General features: G+C 40.2%; 2 protein-coding genes across 2 annotated transcripts in view; one reads left to right on the top strand and one right to left on the bottom strand.

Moving 5' to 3' along the window:
• Window positions 1–266: 266 nt before the first annotated feature.
• Window positions 267–3,564, bottom strand: LOC138906831 (uncharacterized). The gene is made up of 3 exons (XM_070196535.1): window positions 2,592–3,564; window positions 1,878–2,288; window positions 267–490 (listed from the first exon to the last, which is right to left on the bottom strand). Exons 1-3 carry the CDS (start codon window positions 3,562–3,564, stop codon window positions 267–269), a joined length of 1,608 nt encoding a protein of 535 aa, XP_070052636.1.
• Window positions 3,565–23,246: 19,682 nt separating this feature from the next.
• LOC138906832 (pentatricopeptide repeat-containing protein At2g42920, chloroplastic-like) overlaps window positions 23,247–24,511 on the top strand; it is a 1,571-nt gene continuing 306 nt past the window's right edge. The window contains exon 1 of the mRNA XM_070196536.1: window positions 23,247–24,509. Coding sequence (XP_070052637.1) covers window positions 23,332–24,509 — 1,178 coding nt within the window. The 5' untranslated portion in view covers window positions 23,247–23,331. The remainder of the gene's footprint in view (window positions 24,510–24,511) is intronic.

Here is a 24,511-nt window from a genome sequence, read left to right on the forward strand (position 1 = left end):
ATAATGACCCAAACTGCATCAAACTTCCGCAAGGTCCATGGCAACCCAACTACGAAGTCCATGGTAATGCGCTCCCATTTTCACTCAGGTATAGTCATTTGCTGAAGTAGGCCACCTGGCCTCTGGTGTTCATACTTGACCTGCTGGAAATTTAGATACCTAGCCACATACTCAACTATGTCTTTCTTCATCCGCCGCCACCAATAGTGTTGTCTCAGGTTACGATACATCTTCGTAGCACCTGGGTGAATAGAATATCGAGAACTCTATTCCTCCTCTAGAATCATCTCCCTCAAGCCATCAACATTAGGAACATATAGACGACCCTGGAGTCGTAGAACACCATCCTTGCCAGTAGAAACCTCTTTGGCACCACCCTGTAGTACCGTCTCTCTAAGAACTGCCAAGTGCGGATCATCAAACTGTCGGGCCTTGATATACCACAATAATGAAGACTGAGCCACAACACATGCAAGAACTCGACTGGGATCTGAAATATCCAACCTCAAAAGTCTGTTAGCCAAGGATTGAATGTCCAAATCTAGTGGCCTCTCCCCTGTTGAAATGAATGTCAAGCTACCCATACTCTCTGCCTTTCTGCTTAAGGCATCCGCGACCACATTTGCCTTGCCCGGATGATAAAGAATGGTGATGTCATAATCCTTCAGTAACTCGAGCCATATACGCTGCCTCAAATTAAGATCCCTCTGCTTGAACAAATGCTGTAAGCTGCGATGATCAGTATAAACCTCACATGACACCCCACATAGATAATGCCTCCATATCTTAAGAGCATGAACAATCGTGGCTAAATCTTGATCGTGCACAGGGTAATTCTTCTCATGAATCTTTAGCTGACGCGAAGCATATGCAATAACTCGCCCCTCTTGTATCAATACATACTCCAAGGTAACGCGTGAAGCGTCGTAATATATCGTATACATCCTTGAGCCGGAAGGCAACACTAGAACCAGTGATGTAGTCAAAGCTGTCTTGAGCTTCTGGAAGCTCGCCTCACAATCATCGGACCAATGGAACGGAGCACCCTTTTGGATCAATCTAGTCAGAGGTGCTACAATGGATGAGAAATCCTACACAAACTGGCGATAATAACCTGCCAACCCCAGGAAAATCCTGATCTCGATCGCCGAAGTAAGATGAGGCCAACTCTGAACTGCCTCAATCTTCTTGGGATCCACCTTAATACCTTCTCCTGATACAATATGCCCCAAGAATGCCACAGACTTTAACCAAAACTCACACTTGGAGAACTTAGCATATAACTTCTATTCTCACAAGGTCTGAAGTACTACTCTCAAATGTTGCTCGTGCTCCCCCAAGCTACGTGAGTAAATCAAGATGTCATCATTGAAGGCAATAATGAAGGAATCAATATAAGGCTTGAACACTCGGTTCATCAAATCCATAAATGTTGCTGGGGCATTTGTCAAGCTAAAGGATAGAACTAGGAACTCATAATGACCATATCTTGTACGGAAGGCAGTCTTTGGAACATCCGAGTCCCGAATCTTTAACTGATGATACCCTAATCTCAAGTCGATCTTAAAAAACACCCTAGCACCCTGCAACTGGTCAAACAACTCATCAATGTGCGGCAACGGGTACTTGTTCTTGATGGTAACCTTGTTCAACTGGCGGTAATCAATGCACATCCACATAGTCCCATCTTTCTTCTTCACAAATAACACTGGTGAACCCCCAAGGTGATACACCTGGTCTCACAAACCCCTTTGCTAACAACTCCTCAAGCTACTCCTTCAATTCTTTTGGAGCCATACGGTACGAACGGATAGATATAGGCTGGGTACCTGGAGCCAAATCAATACAGAAATCAATATCATGATCTTGCGGCATGCCTGGAAGGTCAGAAGGAAACACATCGGCGAACTCCCGGACTACTGGCACAGAATCAATCGTCGGAGGCTCTGCGGTGGTGTCCCGAACATAAGCTAGATAATCCAAACAACCTTTCTCGACCATATGTCGAGCCTTCAGAAAAGAGATGACCCGACTAGCTGTAATAACCGAGGAACCCTTCCACTCCAATCTCGGTAATTCTGGCATCGCTAAGGTAATAGAATCTGGGGATAAGTAGCCCATGCCCAGGATGACCTCAAAGTCGATCATATCAAGCAACAGAAGGTTCGCTCTAGTCTTGTAACCACAGAACGTGACCACACAGGATCGGTAGATCCAATCCACAACCACAGAATCGCCCACAAGAGTGGACACAAAAACATGAGTACCCAAGGACTCATGAGGAATATCTAGAAAATGAGAAAATAGAGATGATACATATGAATAGGTAGACCCTGGATCAAATAATACCGAAGCATCCCTACCGCATACAGAAATAATACATGTGATCACGGCATCTGAGGCCAATGCATCTGGTCTGGACGGAAAAGCATAGAATCTGGATGGAGCGTCGGTGGGCTGGCCACCGCCTGACTGAACAGTAGCTGACTGGCCTCCCCCCACCTAGCCTCCACCTCTAGGACGCCCCTTGCCAGCCTGCCCTCCACCTCTGGGCGGCCGGATAGCCGGTGCTATAATCATGGGTTACTGACCATGCGGCATTGCCTTGCCCCGAAGCCTGGGGCAGAATCTCTTCATGTGACCGAGATCTCTGCACTCGAAATAGCCCCTCGGTGCGGTGATCTGCTGCCCTGATGTCTGACCCTGATGGCCTGTAGACCCACTAGAAGAATCCTGAATAGCTGGTGGGCGGTATGAACTCTCCGGCATGGAACTAAAATAGGAGCTGGAAGAACCCTGGTGACCTGAGTAACCACCGGTAAGAACCCTGGATGGCTGGGGGCGGTAAGAACTCTCTGGTGTGGCACTGAAATAGGGGCGTGCTGGAGCACCTCGAGGAGGTCGTGGTGATGAATATGGGGGCTTGCTAGGTTGACCCCTCCCAAACTGACCTCTAAACTCTCCAGAGAAATGGACCCTCTTGTCTTGCTGCATCTTCTCTTTCCATCTCTGACGGTAGCCCTCAATCCTCCGAGCAGTCTCCACTACCAACTGATAAGAAGTCCCCATCTCAACCTCTCGGGCCATATTGGCCCTAATACCAGAGTGCAGCCCCGCAACAAACCTCCGTATTCTCTCTGCGTCCGTAGGAAGTATCATAAGTGCATGGCGAGACAACTTAGAAAACCTCACCTCATAGTCGATCACTGACATATGACCCTGCTCAAACAGATACCGCAACTCTTCCCTCTTTGAGGGTGGAATATACATATCCAAAAAAAGCTGTGTGAACTGGCTCCAAGTCATAGGAGGAGAACCCGCTGGTCTGCCAAGAAGATAAGACTGCCACCATCTACGGACCTTTCCCTCAAGCTGGAAAGTAGTGAAGTCAACCCCATGAGACTCCAGTATCCTCATATTGTGCAGTCTGTCCCTGCACCTACCAATGAAATCCTGGACATCCTCATGGCGCTCGCCTCCGAAGACAGGAGGGTGTAGCCTAGTCCATCTATCCAATAACTTCTGCGGATCGCCGTCCGTAGCCGGTCTAAGCTCAGGTGCCATTGCTGCAACTGACTGGGGCCCGTCCGCGGGTAATGTACTAGGAGTCTGATACACTGTAGCTGCATGCCTAGGAGCCTGAGCAGTAGGGGTCTGTGCTCCCCCTCCCACCTAAGATGTGGTTGGGTCTGTTAGAAATAAATGAGCCTGGGTCATAGAATCCATGAACTAAAGCATACGGCCCATGACCTCCTGAAAACCCAGTGTTGTCATGAAATCTACCGGGGTTGTCTCTGTTGTAGGCACCTCGCCCTGCTCCTCCACAATGGGATCCTCTACTGGATCTGCTGGTGGTGCTACTGGGGCAGCTCTGGGACGCCCTCATCCCCTACCTCGGGCTGGTACCCTCTCCCGGCCTCTGCTTCGGCCTCTAGTAATGGGGGGAGCAGCCCCTCATGGGTCGGGAATGTCCGTCGTACGCGTCCTCACCATCTGTGAGAGAATAGAAGAAGGAAATTTAGTATACCATCAATTGCACTATAGGAAATGAATAATGAGTAGTTTCCTAACACCCCATAGCCTCTCGAAGATAAGTATGGATGTCTCTGCACCGATCTGCAAGACTCTACTAGGCCTGCCCATAACTTGTGAGACCTACGTGAACCTAGTGCTCTAATACCATGTTGTCACGACCCAACTCCATGTCAGGCCGTGATGGCATCCAGTACTGTTGCTGGACAAGCCAACAGTGAGCAACTTAGTGATTTCCCATTTTTGTTTATTAAGAAATTCCAACAATTAGCTTTACTTACATTTAAAGCATTTGATAAATAACGGATCTTTAAGGCAAATAAACGGAAACATCTAAAAGCAGTTATAACTATTGAACTACAATCCCAAAATCAAAGTCTACTACTATGTGCCAAGATCTAGTGTCACAAGTGTGTGGGAAACAAGTAGAATATAAAAGATGACGATCCTACTGTCTCAAACAGAATAGACAGATAAAAACAAAAGAGAAACTCCGGCATGCTGCCGAATGGCTCAGAAGGGGGCAGTTCACCGCGAAGTCTCGGTCCAAGATCAGGTATGTGCGCCGGGCGGGTAATTAGATGCACCAGCCTCAGATCCTGTACAATTAAGGACAGAAGTGTAGTATGAGTACATAAACAATATGCACCCAGTAAGTATCCCGTCTAACCTCGAAGAAGTAGTGACGAGGGGTCAACTTGACACTTACTAGGGCCAACAATAATGTAATTAGAGTGTTATGCTAAGTATGGATATCATGAATAATATAGAAAGTTCAATAATGGGAAGAGATAAGTTCTTCTTTCACAATTAAAATTCCAATTTCAGTCATATCATTTAACAACTTACATTTCAAGGCATTTAAGCAGTATAAATCACGGAGAGTTCCAAATAATTAACATGCGCAATTATGTCGAGGTCGTATGGCCCGGTCCAATAAAATATTAAATTGTACACTGCTAGAGGGTCGAATGGCGCGAACCATAGATGCATCTATATACTACCGAGGTGCTCGGCCCGATCCACAAATAGCAATTATTTTTAAGGAAATACGTTTTTCTCATTTACAATCAAGTATTCCAATAAATTCTTTAAATAGGTGAACTTAACCCTTTTTCGAATTCTTTTGTCAAATTTTTAACATGATTCGAGTAATTTGAATTAGCAAGTAAGGGCACAAACATTTCGAATAAGGCATGATACGGTTCCTAAACTACCCGGACAATAGTATAATAGTAGCTACGTACGGACTCTCATCACCTCGTACGTACGTAGCCCCCACAAATAGGTATACACATATATTTAATTCACCTATGGGGGTTAATTCCCTTTTACAAGGTTAAAAAGGAAACTTACTTCGCCTCAAAGCCTACTTCCCAATTCAAGCACGCGCTCAAACCTCTAAATCTGACGCCAAACGACTTGAAGCTAGTCAAACATGACATAAACTAATCAATCTATGCTCAAAAGTTCATAATTCGACCATTTAAGTCATTACCCACCCTAAATTGCAAGATTCCTAAAATTCACCCCCAGGCCCACATGCTCGGATTCCGAAAATTTTCAAGGAAAGTTGTTTACCATAACCTTAGGAACATGAATATATGATTTCTACTAAATTCCATAACATATATCGTGGTTAAATCTTATTTTTATCAAAAACCTAGGTTTTCACCTAAACCCATGATTTTCATTAATTTACATGTTATAATCGACCCATAATCTATGTATTTAACTCACATTATGTAGAAATTACTTACCTCAAAGTGCGAAGTGAAATCCCCTCTCTACGAGCTCCAAGAATCGCCCAACAATGGAAGAAATGAGCTAAAATAGCCTAAGTCCCGTTTTTTAAAACGTTTTTGCCCAGGTCTGCCTTCTTCCCGGTCGCGGAAGAGGCCTCGCGATCGCGAAGACAAATGGCCCAGGCCCAGGAAAGTTTACCCATTGGGAATGCGATAGGAGCAACACGAACGCGGAGGCTCGCTTGGCCTACCCTACGCGAACGCGAGGGCTTCTTCGCGAAGAACAAACAACGGTCATCCCAACTCAGCCTCTTCTACGCGAACGCGAGCCAGGTCACGCGAATGTGAAGGCTAGAGGACCCAGACCTCCGCGAACGCGGTCCCGTGCACGTGAACACGAAGGGAAAAATATCCCCAGCCTGCAGTACCCCAAATCCTTTATCGTGAATGCGAGGGTCTGACCGCGTTCGCGAAGAAAGAAACTAGAAGCAGAAATCTAGTGTGTTTCAAATCAATTCTGGGCGATCCGAAATGCACCCGAGCCCCTCGGGACCCCGTCCAACTACTCCAATAAGTCAATAAACATAATACAGACTTGTCCGAACTCTCAAAATGCGTAACACAACAACAAAACCAAGAATCACACCCCAAAACCAAATTGAATCAAACTTTGAACTTCAAGTTTCTAATTCGCTCCGAACGCGTCGAATCATACTTAGACTACTCAGATTGACACAAAATTTTGCGTGCAAGTCTTAAATCACATTACAGAACTATTCCCTTTCTTGGAATTCCATTCGGACATCGATATTACCAAAACCATTCCCAAACCAAATTTAAAGAACTTCAAAAACCTTCAAGAACAAACTTTCACTATTAGGCGCCGAAACGCTCCCGGTTCACCCAAAACCCGATCCGAACATACGCCCAAGTTCAAAATCATCATACGAACCTATTGAAACTGTTAATTCCCGGTTCCGAGGTAGTTTACGAAAAATATTGACCAAAGTCAAACTTGACCTTTCAAGCCAACCTTAAGGAACTAAGTGTTCCGATTTCAACCCAAACTCTTCTAAATCCCAAACCAACCATCCCCACAAGTCATAAATCAGTAAATGCAAGTACGGAAAGTCTTATTTAGGGGAACATGGTTCTAGCAAGTAAAACGATCGATCAGGTCATTACAGAAGGGGTGTGATGCATATCTAGCCTTTGTAAGAGATATCAGTGTGGATACTCCTACCGTTGAGTCAGTTCTGGTAGTAAGAGACTATCCAGATGTATTTTCGGTGGATCTTCCATACATGCCACCCGATAGGGATATCGATTTTGATATTGACTTATTGTCGGGTACTCAGCCTTTTTCTATTCTTGTCATGACCCAAAATCCCAACTCAGGCATCGTGATAGCACCTAGTCTCTAAGACTAGGTAAGCCGATTTCAATTTCATTTCAAGCCATTTTTTTTTTAAACATATAATTTAATACAAGTGTCGAAACCAAAAGCGGAAACAAATATAACAACCTCCCAAGACTGGTAATACCGAGTCACGAACTCTAACGGAATACATGTAATGATCTCAAGGTTTGAATATACAATATTGTTTGAATAAGAGTTGACAATACAATAAAATAGAAAGACTTCAAGGGACTGCGACGATCAAGCAACTCTAACATGAATCCTTACGATCAGCACACTAACTCTGCCCGAGTCTGATATCTCCAATACCTGGCTGCAAAAGTGTAGTATGAGTACACTACAGTCAGTACCCAGTAAGTATCAAGACTAACCTCGGTGGAGTAGTGACGAGGTACAGTCAAGACACTCACTAGTCTAATAACCTGTGCAATATAGTACACAAAAATAATGAAAAATAAATGGCAGTGATAGAAACAACAATCAACTAGTGATGTAAACAGCAAGACAGCAAGAACATCATAATTATTACTCAAACGAATAAGAAACACAAGTGCAACCAATTAAACAAGTCCTTCAAATATAAATCATTCGCATATAATTCTTTCGAATAAATACCTTCTGAATATATTTCCTTCGAATAAATATCCTTTGAATATAAAACTCTTTCAAATAAAAATCTTGCAAATATACTCCTTTCAAATAAATATCTTTTGAATATAAAACTCTTTCAAATAAATATCTTTCGAATATACTTCTTTCAAATAATTATCTTTTGAATATAATTCCTTCGAATAAAAGTCACTATGTGACACCTCGTTTCATAATCATAAAATACAGGTGTCAGCCCACTTTCATATTTTTACTACACCTCGTGCCCGTATTTCTGTCAACACAGCACGAACAACTCACGTGCCAATAATAAAAATTATTATATTTCTCTGGTACCTCGTGCTCATATTTCATATCACATCTACACGGACAGTTCACGTGCCAATAACATAATCATTATATTTCCCTGGCACCTCGTGCCCACATTTCATATCATATCTGCACGAACCGTTCACGTGCCAATAACATAATGTACCCGACAATAGCCACAGGCTCACAATTTCAACATGGATCAGACTATTATCAAGTTACCAACAACAACACAAGTTGCACAAGAGATTAAAATAAACACCAGGAAAAATCACAACATCATATACAATTCACCAACAAAATAATCTCACATCATCATGTATCATCCCTGACAATAACCTCATTTATCTCTCATATAGCCACCCGTGTCACTCCATAATAATAGTCACCCTTATCCTTTTGCCCTGACAATATCAATAGCCACCCTTATCGCTCATATTACCATCATATCGCTCATATTAATAGCCACACTTATCACTCCGCCTAGAAAATATCCCAACACACATAACCACAGTGAAATGCCACCATTATACTCACGCAATGTCAACAGTGGAATGCCACCCTTATGTCCTCAAAATAATAACTCAAATCACACAATAATTTAGTCGGAATATTATCACGACAACACAATACATCAATCCATATCACAATTGGCATGTAGGCCACAACTAATTCTAAAGATACAACAAATTCACTTAAATTCACAGCAAGTAGCCCAAGGCTCCACACAAGGTACACAAAACCTCAAGAACAACAACAACAGATATGAAAAAATAACTTAGTATAGGGCAACGCCTTCATTAATCCAATTTTTTGATAAATATATTAATGCCTCAATTTAAACTTATTTAATTTATTATTTGCATATGGAAAATCCATAATATAATTATTTCCAGGAAATATTAAATCAACAAACTCGGGGAATTCTCATAAAATTACAAGTGACAATCACACCAAATTATCATATAAAAATAAATTCGACAAACAAGGATTGAGGCATGGCAAATAGAGGATTTAATAAATACCAACAATTATCCAATTTAATACATAAATGCGTCTATGAATTTTAACCGATATAATTTGCACATATAAATAAAGTATGTACTCGTCACCTTGCGTACACGCCTTTAAATCACACAATTTACACATAAGACTCAATGACTAAGGGGTAATTTTCCCCACTCAAGGTTAGGCAAGATACTTACCTTTTGAAGTTGGGCCGATATTTCAAAATCACCTTCTTGCTTGAATTGACCGTTGGACAGCTCAAATCTATCCAAATTAATTGTATAACTTCATTAAAATTCATTGGAAATAATTCTGAATAATAAAACGTCGACTTACAATTTTATTCTAAAAAGTCAACCAAAGTCAACGCGGGGCTTGCCTCTCGGAACCTGACATCATTTTCACAAAATCCAAATACCCATTCTGATATGAGTTCAATCATACCAATTTTATCAAATTCCGATAACAACTCGACCTCCAAATCATAAATTTTCGTTCTTGAAGAGAATTTGCAAAAATCCCAATTTCTTCCATTTAAATCCGAATTAAATGATGAATATAACCATGGATTTATGAAATATAATCACTTTCGGATATAGAATATTTACCCAAGTCGAAGTCGTGAAGAACTCCTCCAAAATCGCCCCAAACCGAGCTCCAAAAATCCAATCGAAAATGGCGAAATGATCATTTCTGGTCCTTTATATTTCTGTCCACTTCCGCTTCTGCGGAAAGATTTGCGCATCTGCGACCTCGCTTTTGTGAGCCAAAATGCGCATCTGCGAAGTCCCAATGTCCACTTCCCAACAGGAGCTCGCATCTGGGGAAGAAAATGTGCATTTGTGATGTCGCTTCTGCGACAACCGCTTCTGCGAAGCCATGCTCAGTTGCCTCATTCCGCTTCTGCGATCACGCAGGTGCGCAAAATGCCTCGCACCAGAAACCTCTGCCATGTACCCAATACCAGTCACTTCTACGAGCTCGACTTCACTTTTGTGGTGTCGCTTCTACGATGAAGCTTCCGCAGAAGCAAAAATATCAGTTGTTGCCGAGAAATTCCAGCAGCTTTCTTCAAGTCCAAATGGATCCGTTAACCACCAGAAATCCATCTGATGCCCTCGGGACCTAAACCAATTATACCAACATATCCCAAAATATAATAAGAACTTAGTCGAGGCTTCAAACTACCTCAAACAATGACGAAATTACGAATTGCGCATTGAATCAAATTATGAGTTTCCAAATCTTCCAACTTCTATATTTTGCGCCGAAACGTGTCAAATCAAGCTGGATTGACTTCAAATTTTTCACACGAGTCATAAATGATATAATAGAGCTGTTCCAATTTCCGGAATCGAAATCCGACCTCGTAATCAAACAATTGACTTACGGCCAAATTTATGAATATTTCCAAAACTTCATTTTCCAACTTTTCGCCGAAATGTGCCGAATTGTCCTACGGACTTCCAATTCAAATTCCAGACATACACCTAAGTCCAAAATTACCATATGAAACTATTGACATCATCAAAATTCCATTCCAGAGCCATTTTCTCAAAAATCAACTCTCCAGTCAACTCTTTTTATTTTAGCTTCTAAAATAAGAATTGTTCTTTCAATTTAATTTTGAATCTTCTAAAAACCAAACTCGACCGCACACGCAAGTCATAATACATATTACGGAGTTGCTCGAGACCTTATGTCGTTGAGCGAGGCATAAATTCTTAAAACGATAAATCAGGTCGTCACATTCTCCCCCACTTAAACATACGTTCGTCCTCTAACGTGCCAAGAATCTTTCTGAGGACTTTAATTTACTGAATGTATTTACTACACACATACTCGCGGGTTATTCTATGTCCCTGCAATTTAACATGGGTCCGACAACACCATCTCAGCTGAGATTATTCCTTTTTACCCTCATTTATAAACTTTAAAGCCAATTTCTTACACTCCAATTAATTTCAAAAGGCCTGATTTTCCATATTAACACACTGTGTTAGTCTCAACCGGCGATAGCAATTTCGTGCCTACACACATATTTTACGTATGCCCATAATCGCATCTTTGGTCATAATAACAGTTCATAATTAATTCCAGCATCCTCAATTAATATGGGTAAATATGCACAGAAAATACATGAAAAATTATTAAATAAGCCTAACAGACATGACTCCCTATCAGTACTATAGTATAATTTAAATTTCACAAAGGAAGAATTTTAAACTCATAAAATTTTCACCACAAGGACCTCGTCCTTATATAACTTCCACCGTGGCTTATAGCCCGGTTTAAACATTTCATATCATATCTGCACCTCGTGCAGATAACATAATCATTATATTTTTCTGGCACCTCGTGCCCACATTTCACGTGCCAATAACATAATCATTATATTTTTCTGGCACCTCGTGCCCACATTTCATATCATATCTGCACGAACCGTTCACGTGCCAATAACATAATCTGCCCGACAATAGCCATAGGCTCACAATTTCAACATGGATCAGACTATTATCAAGTTACCAATAACAACACAAGTTGCACAAGAGATTAAAATAAACACCAGGAAAAATCACAACATCATATACAATTCACCAATAAAATAATCCCACATTATCATGTATCATCCCTGACAATAGCCTCCTTTATCTCTCATATAGCCACCCGTGTCACCCCATAATAATAGTCACCCTTATCCTTTTGCCCTGACAATATCAATAGCCACCCTTATCGCTCATATTACCATCCTATCGCTCATATTAATAGCCACACTTATCACTCCACCCAGAAAATATCCCAACACACATAACCATAGTGAAATGCCACCGTTATACCCACGCAATGTCAACAGTGGAATGCCACCCTTATGTCTTCAAAATAATAACTCAAATTACACAATAATTTACTCGGAATATTATCACGACAATACAATACATCAATCCATATCACAATTGGCATGTAGGCCACAACTAATTCTAAAGATACAACAAATTCACTTAAATTCACAGCAAGTAGCCCAAGGCTCCACATAAGGTACACAAAACCTCAAGAACAACAACAACAGATATGGAAAAATAACTCAGTATAGGGCAACGCCTTCATTAATCCAATGTTTTTATAATTATATTAACGCCTCAATTTAAACTTATTTAATTTATTATTTGCATATGGAAAATCCATAATATAATTATTTCCAGAAAATATCAAATCAACAAACTCACGGAATTCTCATAAAACTTCAAGTGACAATCACACCAAATTATCATATAAAAACAAATTCGACAAATAAGGATTGAGGCATGGCAAATAGAGAATTTAATAAATACCAACAATTATCCAATTTAATACATAAAGGCGTCTACGAATTTTAACCGATATAATTTGTACATATAAATCAAGTATGTACTCGTCACCTTGCGTACACGCCTTTAAATCACACAATTTATACATAAGACTCAATGACTAAGGGGTAATTTTTCCCACTCAAGGTTAGGCAAGATACTTACCTTTTGAAGTTGGGCCGATATTTCAAAATCACCTTCTTGCTTGAATTGACCGTTGGACAGCTCAAATCTATCCAAATTAATTGTATAACCTCATTAAAATTCATTGGAAACAATTTCGAATAATAAAACGTCGACTTATAATTTTATTCTAAAAAGTCAACCAAAGTCAACGCGGGGCTTGCCTCTCGGAACTCGACATAATTTTTACGAAATCCGAACACCCATTCCGATATGAGTTCAATCATACCAATTTTATCAAATTCCAATAATAACTCGGCCTCCAAATCATAAATTTTCGTTCTTGAAGAGAATTTGCAAAAAACCAAATTTCTTCCATTTAAATACAAATTAAACGATGAATATAACCATGGATTTATGAAATATAATCACTTTCGGATATAGAATATTTACCCAAGTCGAAGTCGTGAAGAACTCCTCCAAAATCGCCCCAAAACCGAGCTCCAAAAATCCAATCGAAAATGGCGAAATGACCATTTCTGGTCCTTTATATTTATGTCCACTTCCGCTTCTGCGGAAAGATTTGCGCATCTGCAACCTCACTTTTGTGAGCCAAAATGTGCATATGCGAAGTCAAAATGTCCACTTCCCAACAGGAGCTCGCATCTGGGGGAAGAAAATGTGCATTTGTGATGTCGCCTCTGCGACAACCGCTTCTGCGAAGCCATGCTCAGTTGCCTCATTCCGCTTCTGCGATCACGCAGTGCCCAAAATTCCCCGCACCTGCAAACTCTGTCATTTACCCCTTACCAGTCACTTCTACGAGCTCGACTTCGCTTTTGTGGTGTCGCTTCTGCAATGAAGCTTCCGCAGAAGCAAAAATATCAGTTGTTGCCGAGAAATTCCAGCAGCTTTCTTCAAGTCCAAATGGATCCGTTAACCACCAGAAATCCACCCGAGGCCCTCGGGACCTCAACCAATTATACCAACATATCCAAAAATATAATAAGAACTTAGTCGAGGCTTCAAATAAATATCCTTTGAATATAAAACTCTTTCAAATAAAAATCTTGCAAATATACTCCTTTCAAATAAATATATTTTGAATATAAAACTCTTTCAAATAAATATCTTTCGAATATACTTCTTTCAAATAATTATCTTTTGAATATAATTCCTTCGAATAAAAGTCACTCTGTGACACCTCGTTTCATAATCATAAAATACGGGTGTCAGCCCACTTTCATATTTTCACTGCACCTCGTGCCCGTATTTATGTCAACACCGCACGGACAACTCACGTGCTAATAATACAAATCATTATATTTCCCCGGCACCTCGTGCCCATATTTCATATCACATCTGCACAGACAGTTCACGTGCCAATAACATAATCATTATATTTTTCTGGCACCTCGTACCCATATTTTATATCACATCTGCACGAACTGTTCACGTGCAAATAACATAATCTGCCCCGCAATAGCCACATGCTCACAATTTCAACATGAATCAGACTATTATCAAGTTACCAACAACAAGATAAGTAGCACAAGAGATAAATATAAACACCAGAAAAAATCACAATATCATATAAAAATTACCAACAAAATAATCCCACATCATCATGTATCATCCCTGATAATAGCCTCCCTTATCTCTCCTATAGCCACCCATATCACTCCATAATAATAGCCACCCTTATCCCTCTGCCCTGATAATATCAATTGCCACCTTTATCGCTCCTATTAATATCCACCCTTATCACTCCGCCCAGATAATATCTCAACACACATAACCACAGTGAAATGCCACCCTTATACACATGTAATGTCAACAGTGGAATGCCACCCTTATTTCCTCAAAATAATAACTCAAATCACATAACAATTTACTCGAAATATTATCACGACAATACAATACATCAATTCATATCACAATTGGCCCGTAGGCCACAACCAATTCTAAAGATACAACAAATTCACTTAAATTCACAGCAAGTAGCCCAAGACTCCACACAAGATACACAAAACCTCAAGAACAACAACAACAAAGATGGAAAAATAACTCAGTATAGGGCAACTCCTTTATTAATCCAATTTTTTGATAATTATATTAATGCCTCAATTTAAACTTATTTTATTAATTATTTACAAATAGAAAATCCATTATATAATTATTTCCAGGAAATATCAAATCAACAAACTCAGGAAATTCTCATAAAAATTCAAGGGAAAATCACACCAAATTATCATATAAAAATAAATTCGACAAACAAGGATTGAGGCATGGCAAATAGAGGATTTAATAAATACCAAAAATTATCCAATTTAATACATAAGGGCGTCCACGAATTTCAACCGATAAAATTTGCACATATAAACCAAGTATGTACTCGTCACCTTGCGTACACGGCTTTAAATCACACAATTTACACATAAGACTCAATGCCTAAGGGGTAATTTTTCCCACTTAAGGTTAGGCAAGATACTTACCTTTTGAAGTTGGGCCGATATTCCAAAATCACCTTCTTGCGTGAATTTACCTTCGCACAGCTCAAATCTATCCAAATTAATTGTATAACTTCATTAAAATTCATTGGAAACAATTCCGAATAATAAAATGTCGACTTACAATTTTATTCTAAAAAGTCAACCAAAGTCAACGCGGGGCTTGCCTCTCAGATTCCGACATAATTTTCACGAAATCCGAATACCCATTCCGATATGAGTTCAATCATACCATTTTTATCAAATTTCGATAACAACTCGACCTCCAAATCATAAATTTTCGTTCTTGAAGAGAATTTGCAAAAATCCCAATTTCTTCCATTTAGATCCGAATTAAACGATGAATATAACCATGGATTTATGAAATATATTCACTTTTGGATATATAATATTTACCCAAGTCGAAGTCGTGAAGAACTCCTCCAAAATCGCCCCAAAACCGAGCTCCAAAAATCCAATCGAAAATGGCGAAATGACCATTTTTGGTCCTTTATATTTCTGCCCAGTTCCGCTTCTGCGGACAGATTTGTGCATCTGCGGCCTCGCTTTTGCGAGCCAAAATATGCATCTGCAAAGTTCCTATGTCCATTGCCCAATAAGAGCTTGCATCTACGGAAGAAAATGGGCATCTGCGATGTCGCTTCTACGACAAAACGACCGCTTCTGCAAAGCCATGCCCAGCTGCCTCATTCCGCTTCTGCGTTCCAGAGGTCGCTTCTGCGATCAGGCATGTACGAAACATGCATTGCACCTACGACCTCTATCCAGTACCCCTTCCCAGTCGCTTCTACGAGCTCGACCTCGCTTCTGCGGTGTCACTTCTGCGATGAAGCTTCCGCAGAAGCGAAAACATCAGCCGTTGTCGAGAAATTCCAGCAGCTTTCTTCAAGTCAAAATGGATCAGTTAACCACCCGAAATCCACCTGAGGCCCTCAAAACCTCAACAAATTATACCAACATATCCCAAAATACAATACAAACTTAGTCGAGGCTTCAAACTATGTAAAACAACGCCGAAATTATGAATCGCGCATCAAATTGAATTATGAGTTTTCAAATCTTCCAACTTCTATATTTTGCGCCGAAACGTATCAAATCAATCCGGAATGACTTCAAATTTTTCACACGTGTCATAAATGACATAATGGACTAGTTCCAATTTCCATAATCGAAATTCGACCTTGTTATCAAACAATTGACTTACGGCCAAATTTATGAATATTTCAAAAACTTCATTTTCCAACTTTTCGCCGAAATGTGACGAATTGTCCTACGGACTTCCAAATCAAATTTCGGACATACGCCTAAGTCAAAAATCACCATACGAAGCTATTGAAATTATCAAAATTCCTTTTCGGTGTCGTTTACTCAAAAGTCAACTCTCCGATCAACTCTTTTCATTTTAGCTTCTAAAATAAGAATTGTTCTTTCAATTTAATTCTGAATCTTCTGAAAACCAAAGTCGACCACACACGCAAGTCATAATACATATTAAGAAGTTTTTCAGGACCTTATGTTGCTGAGCGGGGCATAAATTCTTAAAGCGACAAGTCGGGTAGTCACAATTTTGTCTTATCGTATGGCCCCAGCGGAGTTGAAGGAGTTAAAGGAGCAGTTGTAAGAGTTGCTTGATAAGGATTTCATTCAGCCCAGTATGTCACCTTGGGGTGCTACGGTCTTGTTTGTAAAGAAGGACGGTTTTATGCGCATTGTATTGATTATCGGCAGTTGAACAAGGTTACAGTGAAGAACACGTATCCATTGTCACGCATTGATGACCTATTTGATCAGCTACAGGGTGCCAGAATGTTCTCAAAGATTGATTTGCAGTCAAGGTATCATCAGCTAAAGATTTCAGATCCGGATATTCTGAAGACTGCCTTTAGGACTCGGTATGGTCACTACGAGTTCCTTGTAATGTCATTTGGGCTGACCAATGCCCCAACAACATTCATGCACTTGATGAACAGTGTAATGCAACCTATATTGATTCATTCATCATTGTATTTATTGACGATATCTTGGAGTACTTCCAGAGCTGGGAGGATCACGAGCAGCACCTAAGGATCGTGCTCCAGACCTTGAGAGAAAAGAAATTGTATGCAAAATTTTCAAAGTGTGAATTCTAGATTGATTCGGTGGCATTTTTGGGTCATGTGGTGTCGAGTGAGGGGATCAAGATAGATACGAAGAAGATTGAGGCAGTGCAGAGTTGGCCTAGACTATCATCGGCTACTGAGATCCAGAGTTTTCTTGGTTTGGCGGGGTATTACCGTCGTTTCGTAGGGGGTTTCTCATCTATTGTTGCACCTTTGACCAGATTGACCCAGAAGGGTGCTCTATTCAAATGGACCGAGGAGTTCGAGGAGATCTTTCAAAAGCTCAAGACAGCTCTAACTACAACCCTAATATTTGTATTGTCGACGAGTTTGGGGTCTTACACTATGTACTCTGATGTGTCACATGTTGGCCTTGGCGCGATGTTGATGCAAGACGGTAGGGTGATTGCCTACGCATCTAGACAATTGAAGGTGCATAAGAAAAATTATCCTGTCCACGAGCTGGAATTAGCAGCTATTGTTCATGCCTTGAATATTTGGCGGCACTATTTGTACGGTGTCCCTTGTGAGGTCTATACCTACCACCGGAGTCTACAGCATCTGTTCAAATAGAAGGATCTTAACTTGCGGCAGCGGAGATGGTTAGAGTTTCTTAAGGACTATGATATCACTATTCTATATCATCTCGGGAAGACCAATGTGGTGGCTGATGCCTTGAGTCGAAAGGCGGAGAGCTTGGGCAGTTTAGCATATCTACCAGCAATGGAGAGGCTATTAGCATTGGATGTTCAGGCCTTGGCCAACAAGTTTGTTAGATTGGATGTTTCGGAGCCGAGTCGAGTTTTGTCTTGCATGATTTCTCGGTCTTCTTTATATGATCGTATCAGAGAGTGTTAGTATGGTGATAACCATTTGTTTGTCCTTAAGGACACAGTATAGCACGGTGATGCCAAGGAGGTGTCTATCGGAGATAACGGTGTCTTGAAGATGTAGGGCCGATTATGTGTGCCCAATGTGGATGGGTTACATGAGTTGATTCTTCAGGAGGCCGACAGTTCATGGTACTTCATTCATCCAGGTGTCGCTAAGATGTATCAGGATTTGAGGCAGCATTATTGGTGGAGAAGAATGAAGAAATACATAGTAGAGTATGTAGCTTGGTGCCTAAATTGTTAGTATGTGAAGTATGAGCACTAGAGGCTAGGTGGGCTACTTCAGAGACTTGAGATTCCCGAGTGGAAATGGGAGCGAGTTACCATGGATTTCGTTGTTGGACTCCCACAGTCTCAGAAGAGATTTGACGCAGTATGGGTGATTGTGGATAGATTGACCAAGTCGGCTCATTTCATTCCGGTGGTGACTACTTATTATTCAGAGCAGTTGGCTCAGGTCTATATTCTCAAGGTTGTCCGACTTCATGGCGTGCCGGTATCTATCATCTCTGATCGGGACACCTAGTTTACATCACGATTATGGAGAACCGTACAACGTGAGTTAGGCTCACGGATTAAGTTGAGTACAGCATTCCACCCCCAGATAGGCGGACAGTCCGAGCACACCATTCATACATTCATGTCTGTGTTGTGGTGTTCGGGGCTTCTTGGGATCAGTTTTTGCCATTTGCGGAGTTTGCCTACAACAACAGCTACCAATCGAGTATTCAAATGGCTCCTTATGAGGCCCTATATGGGAGACGGTGTCATTCCCAGTTGGTTGGTTTGAGCCGAGAGAGGTTAAGTTATTAGGCACATATTTGGCTGGAGATTCCATGGAGAAGGTCAAGTTGATCCATGATCGGCTTCGTACATCCCAATCTAGACAAAAGAGTTATGCGTATCGGAAGGTTCGTGATATTTCATTCATGGTTGGAGAGAGGGTCTTGCTCCGGGTTTCACCCATGAAGGGTGTTATGAGGTTCTGGAAGAAAGGCAAGTTGAGCCCTAGGTATATCGGACATTTTGAGATTCTTGAGAAGATTGGTGAGGTGGCCTAGAAGTTTGTATTGCCACTTAGTCTAGTTGCAGTTCATCCGGTATTTCATGTTTCTATGCTCCGGAAGTATCACGGTGATCCGTCCCAAGTGTTAGAGACAAGGATTTGTCTTATGTTGAGGAGCTGGTGGCCATCTTGGACAGGTAAGTCCGAAAGTTGAGGTCAAATAGCATTACTTCAGTAAAGGTTTAATGGAGGGGTCAACCAATCGAGGAGGCAACCTGGGAGACCGAGAATGATATGCATAGCCATTATCCTCATCTTTTTACCACTTCAAGTACGTCTCTATACTCGTTCGAGGACGAACGCTTATTTTAAGAGGGGGAGGATGTAACGACCCGGCCGGTCATTTTGAGTATTTTAGCCATGTTCCCCTATTTATTGCCTCCCTTATGTTATATTGTGATTTTGTGACTTGTCGGCGTGGTTGATTTTGGTTACGGGTGAGTTCCAGAGTGAAATGGGACAATTAGTCCCTAAGTTGGAGGCTTAAGTTGAAAGAGTTGACTGGAGGTTGACTTTTGTGTAGATGACTCCGGAATGAAGTTTTGACGGTTCTGATAGCTTCATATGGTGATTTTGGACTTAAGAGCGTGTTCGGATGTTGATATAGAGATCTGTATGTCGTTTTGGCTTGAATTGGCGAAAGTTAGAAAGTTGAAGGTTTGAAAAGTTGAGAAGTTTGACCGAGAGTTGACTTTATTAATATCGGGGTCGGATTTCGATTTTCGATTCCAAAAGTTGGAAAAGATCTGTTGTGTCACTTATGACTTGTGTGCAAACTCTGATGTCAATCAGAGTTATTTTGGCATGAATCAGCGTTAGTTTTGGAAGTCGGATGTTCATAGTTTCAATAGGTTTGAATTGGGTTGCGATTCGTATAATCGATGTTGTTGATGTGATTTTAGGCCTTGAGTAGGTCCGTTATGTGTTTTGAAACTTGTTGGTATATTTGGACGGGTCCCGGGGTTCCCAAGAGTGAATTGGATTAAAATCGGGATAATTTTGGACTTAGTTGTTTGCCGAAGGTACTGCTGTTCTGGTGTTATCGCACTCGCGGTGGGAATGGCTGCAGGTGCAGACTCGCTGATGCGAGGGAGGCATCGCAGGAGAGAAATGCACCTGGGCTTGGCAGGAACCGCATATGGGAGGGGTTGTCCACATGTGCGAGTTTGTACATGATGGCCTCGGGTCGCAGAAGCGGACTTTGTCCGCAAGCGTGTGCGTAGAAGCGCAGATACGCTTTTTGGACCGCAGAAGTAGAGGCTGTTGGGCTTGAGTTGAAGCCGCACTTCCAATGGATTTTTTGCAGGTGCGGAGCTGCAAAAACGATTGTTGGTCCGCAAAAGCAAAAATTGCTGGACAGAAATAGTGAGTTCAAGGGTTTTTCATCCATTCTTCATCTTTTGACCTAGAAATCTCGGTTTGTGGCGATATTATGAGGAATTTTTAAGAAAATCATCGGGGTAAGTGATTCTAACTCGGATTTGGCTATTATACATGAATTCATCATTATTTTTGTCATTTAATTAGTGATTTGAGTTAGAAAATTTGTGAAACTTCATAGACCGGATTTTGGGGATTTGAAAGGCAATTTAAGGTCAGATTTGAATAATTTTAGTATGGTTGGATTTGTTATCGAATGGGTGTTCGAATTTTGTAAGTTTGGTCGGGTTCCGAAACGCGAGTCTAGGGTTGACTTTTTATGTTGAATTTTTGTTTCTCTTTAAAGATTACAACTTTATTGTTCGGAATAGTTTCCTATGGTTTGTATTTAGGGTATAAAGTTATTTTGGCTAGATTTGAGCGATTCGGAGTTAGATTATCACGGAAAAGGCTTACTAGTGGATTGAGTTAACATGTTTTGAGGTAAGTGTCTTGCCTAACTTTGTGTGGGGAAATTAACCCTTAGGATTGGTGTTGTTTTGTGTTAATTGTGGTATGTGGAAGCCGTGTATGCAAGGTGACGAGTGAGTACACGGGCTAAATTTGGTAATTGACCGGTTTTAGCTATGTAGATTCTTTCCATGCCTTTAATTGAGTTGTCATAACATGTTATATTCATCATTATTAGTCTATCTTCACATGATTTACTTGACATTTGTTAATACTTGTCTTATCTCTTACTTCCTAATTGCCTTTACATGCTTAGTGGAAGTTATTGTTCTCACATTTTCTTGTATAAAGGTTCTGATTCACATTGACGCAAATTATAAATTGTTGAAATACCATTCTTGTTAAGATATACACTTTCGGTTGCTATTGCTGAGACTCTTGTACACATTGTGATTGAGCCATGGGCTATTTATTGTAGAAACATTATTATTGTTGACTTCTTTGACAAGTTGTGGTATTGGGAACTTGAGGTGCGATTTGTGTTACGTTGTGATATTGATATGCATGTGGTGGTATAAGGATAAAGGTTGATACGCATGCGGTGAGATAAGGTACGCTTGATACGCGTGTTGCTAGTATGAGAATTACTTGAAGCCACGCGGTGTGATAAGGTGGGCTGAAACGCGGGTAGTTATTTCGGGAAAATAATTTTTAAAACTAAATGTAAGACTCTCGCGGTGATATAAGAAAATATTATGATTTGATTGTGAAATGAGACCATGAGGCAGTACCTCAATAGTGATTCTTGTTGATACCTTTCATTTATATCACTTGTGTTTTGTTTGCATCATTCCCTTGGCATTCTTATTATGTGTTTCTTCCTTTGATGACTTAATTGTCTTAGTCTCAGTGTAGCTATCCTTGTTACGTTTGTTCTTGTATCATTTCCCTTATTTTCATTATCATACTATACTATACCGGCTCAGTTTCAGTATGTGTCTTGACCCGACCTCATCACTACTCTACCGAGGTTAGGCTTGATACTTACTGGGTATCGTTGTGGTATACATGCTTCTGCACATCTTTTTATGCAGCTTCAGGTACTTCATACCAGCCTAGGCATCAGTGCGTCTGCAGGCCTCGGAGTTACCCTCTATCTAGTTCTATTGCATTCTCCTTTTTAAGAGATTGTTGTATAGGGATGTTCAGTACACTCTATAGAGCTTGTGACTCGGTATCACCAAATTTTGGGAGTTATGTTGAGTTGTGTTGTGGAGTTCTTTTTATGATAGCTATTGGTTAAATTAAAAGTTTTATTAGTATTTCAGTAAAATTCTTCATGTATGCTAGGCTTACCTAGTCTTAGAGATTAGGTGTCATCAGACATCCTAAGAAGGGAAATTGGGATCATGACAGTTATATAACAATGAATTCTACAATACGATATAATAAAATATAAGTAACAATCAAAACAAACATTGTATTTAAAGTAATAATAAAATACAATACAATTGGTAACAACACATAACAATGAGAAATACGCTTAATCTCAACCGTAGTAACTCTTAATTTTTGAGTCTTCGGGGAAGTTTTGTTATGCTGAATCGTGATGAACGTCGTGAGGAGATTTCGTTCGTGCACTTTAGTAGATTATTATTTCTCGGTCTTTGAGTAATCACTCGTTGGCAGGAGTGTATGTGATATGCTAGTAAATGGTTCATTTAAACACATAACTTTCGACGGAGAGTATAAATTTATGAGTAAAAATTTAGTAAAATTGTAAAATAGTATATATGAACCCATAAATTTAAAAATACAATGAATTTACTATTTAAAATATTTAAAGTTGAACTCATAAAGTTTAAATTTTGAATTCGACGATACAATTGTTGGAACCTTGTTTGGTACTCATTCAAGACGCGACAATGATGTGTTAGCATGAGCACTTAGTTGAGTACTAAAGCAAGCTAGATATCATCCGATGCTCAACTTAGTATAGTTTTTAAAGAACATTATATTCCAAGCAACATAAAGGACATAAAATTACAAGGATAAATGAACATCTCACATTACTCTCAAATTAGTCGTTAAGCCCATTAACTTTTGTCTAGATTCGGCATATATATTAAAAAATTTATTAAATATATATAAAAATATTTAGCCAGTCCTTTAATTCAGTTATTATTATATAGTAACTTAAAATTTGTGTTAGAACCCATAAATTTAAAATTCTGTATGCCCGTACCCTAAGCATGTTTGTCCTATAGATGTAAGAACTCTCGTCAGTGTATTTTCTTTATGGCAGAAAGTTCTCATCATAATTAGCAAATTACAACATGCAATATGGCCCCTATCCTTCATGTCATTCCTACCCCACAATCTCCAGCATCACCCAAAACCACCAACACTCTAAGTACGCCCTTAAGGGGCTTAGAATCATGCTCAACAATGTCTGAACTCAAGCAATTCCAAGCCCAGATTATCAAACTTGGCCTGTCGTGTGACAATGACGCAATGGGTCGAGTCATTAAGTTCTGTGCAACTTTTGAATCAGGTGATTTAAACTACGCCCTCCAAGTGTTCCATAAATTGCCTAACCCAGACACTTTCATCTACAACACCATCATTCGAGGTTACTTGCAATCTCAACTACTGAAGGAATCTCTTCTTTTTTACTCCCATATGTTAGAGCGTTCAGTTAGACCCAATAATTTCACGTTCCCTCTTGTTATCAGAGCATGTTGTATAGACAATGCTGTGGAAGAAGGAAAGCAAATTCATGGTCATGTGATAAAATTTGGTTTTGGGTTTGATAAGTTTTCTCAGAACAATTTGATTCATATGTATGTAAATTTTCATTTCTTGGAGGAAGCTATGATGGTGTTTGATAGTATGTATGAGAAAGATGATGTTTCTTGGACCACATTGATTAGTGGGTTTGCTCAATTGGGGTATCTTGCTGAAGCTTTTCGTGTGTTTGATTCAAATTCGGAGAAAAGTTCTGTTTGTTGGAATGCTATGATATCAGCTTATGTGCACAACAACCAGTTTCACCAGGCATTTGCTTTGTTTGAAAGAATGATGTCTGAGGATGTTGTCATTGATAATTTTATTGCTGCAAGCATGTTATCGGCTTGTACACGACTCGGAGCGTTGAAGCAAGGCGAGTGGATAGTTGAACAGGTCAAGAAGAGTAGGATTGATTTGGACTCCAAGCTGGCTACTACTATTATTGATATGTATAGCAAATGTGGTTGCTTGGATAAGGCTCTTCAGTTCTTTAAAGGGTTGCCAAGAAAAGGAATTTCTTCATGGAATTGTATGATTGGAGGGTTGGCGATGCATGGGAAAGGTGAGGCTGCAATTGAGCTTTTGAAGGAAATGGAGAGTAAGAAGGTAGCTCCAGATTATATCACGTTCGTGAATTTACTTAGTGCTTGTGCTCACTCAGGATTGATTGAAGAAGGAAAATACTATTTTCATTATATGAAAGAAGCGTATGGCATTGAACCTGGCATGGAGC

Source organism: Nicotiana tomentosiformis, chromosome 2, assembly GCF_000390325.3.
Source record: "Nicotiana tomentosiformis chromosome 2, ASM39032v3, whole genome shotgun sequence".
Lineage (NCBI taxonomy): Eukaryota > Viridiplantae > Streptophyta > Magnoliopsida > Solanales > Solanaceae > Nicotiana > Nicotiana tomentosiformis.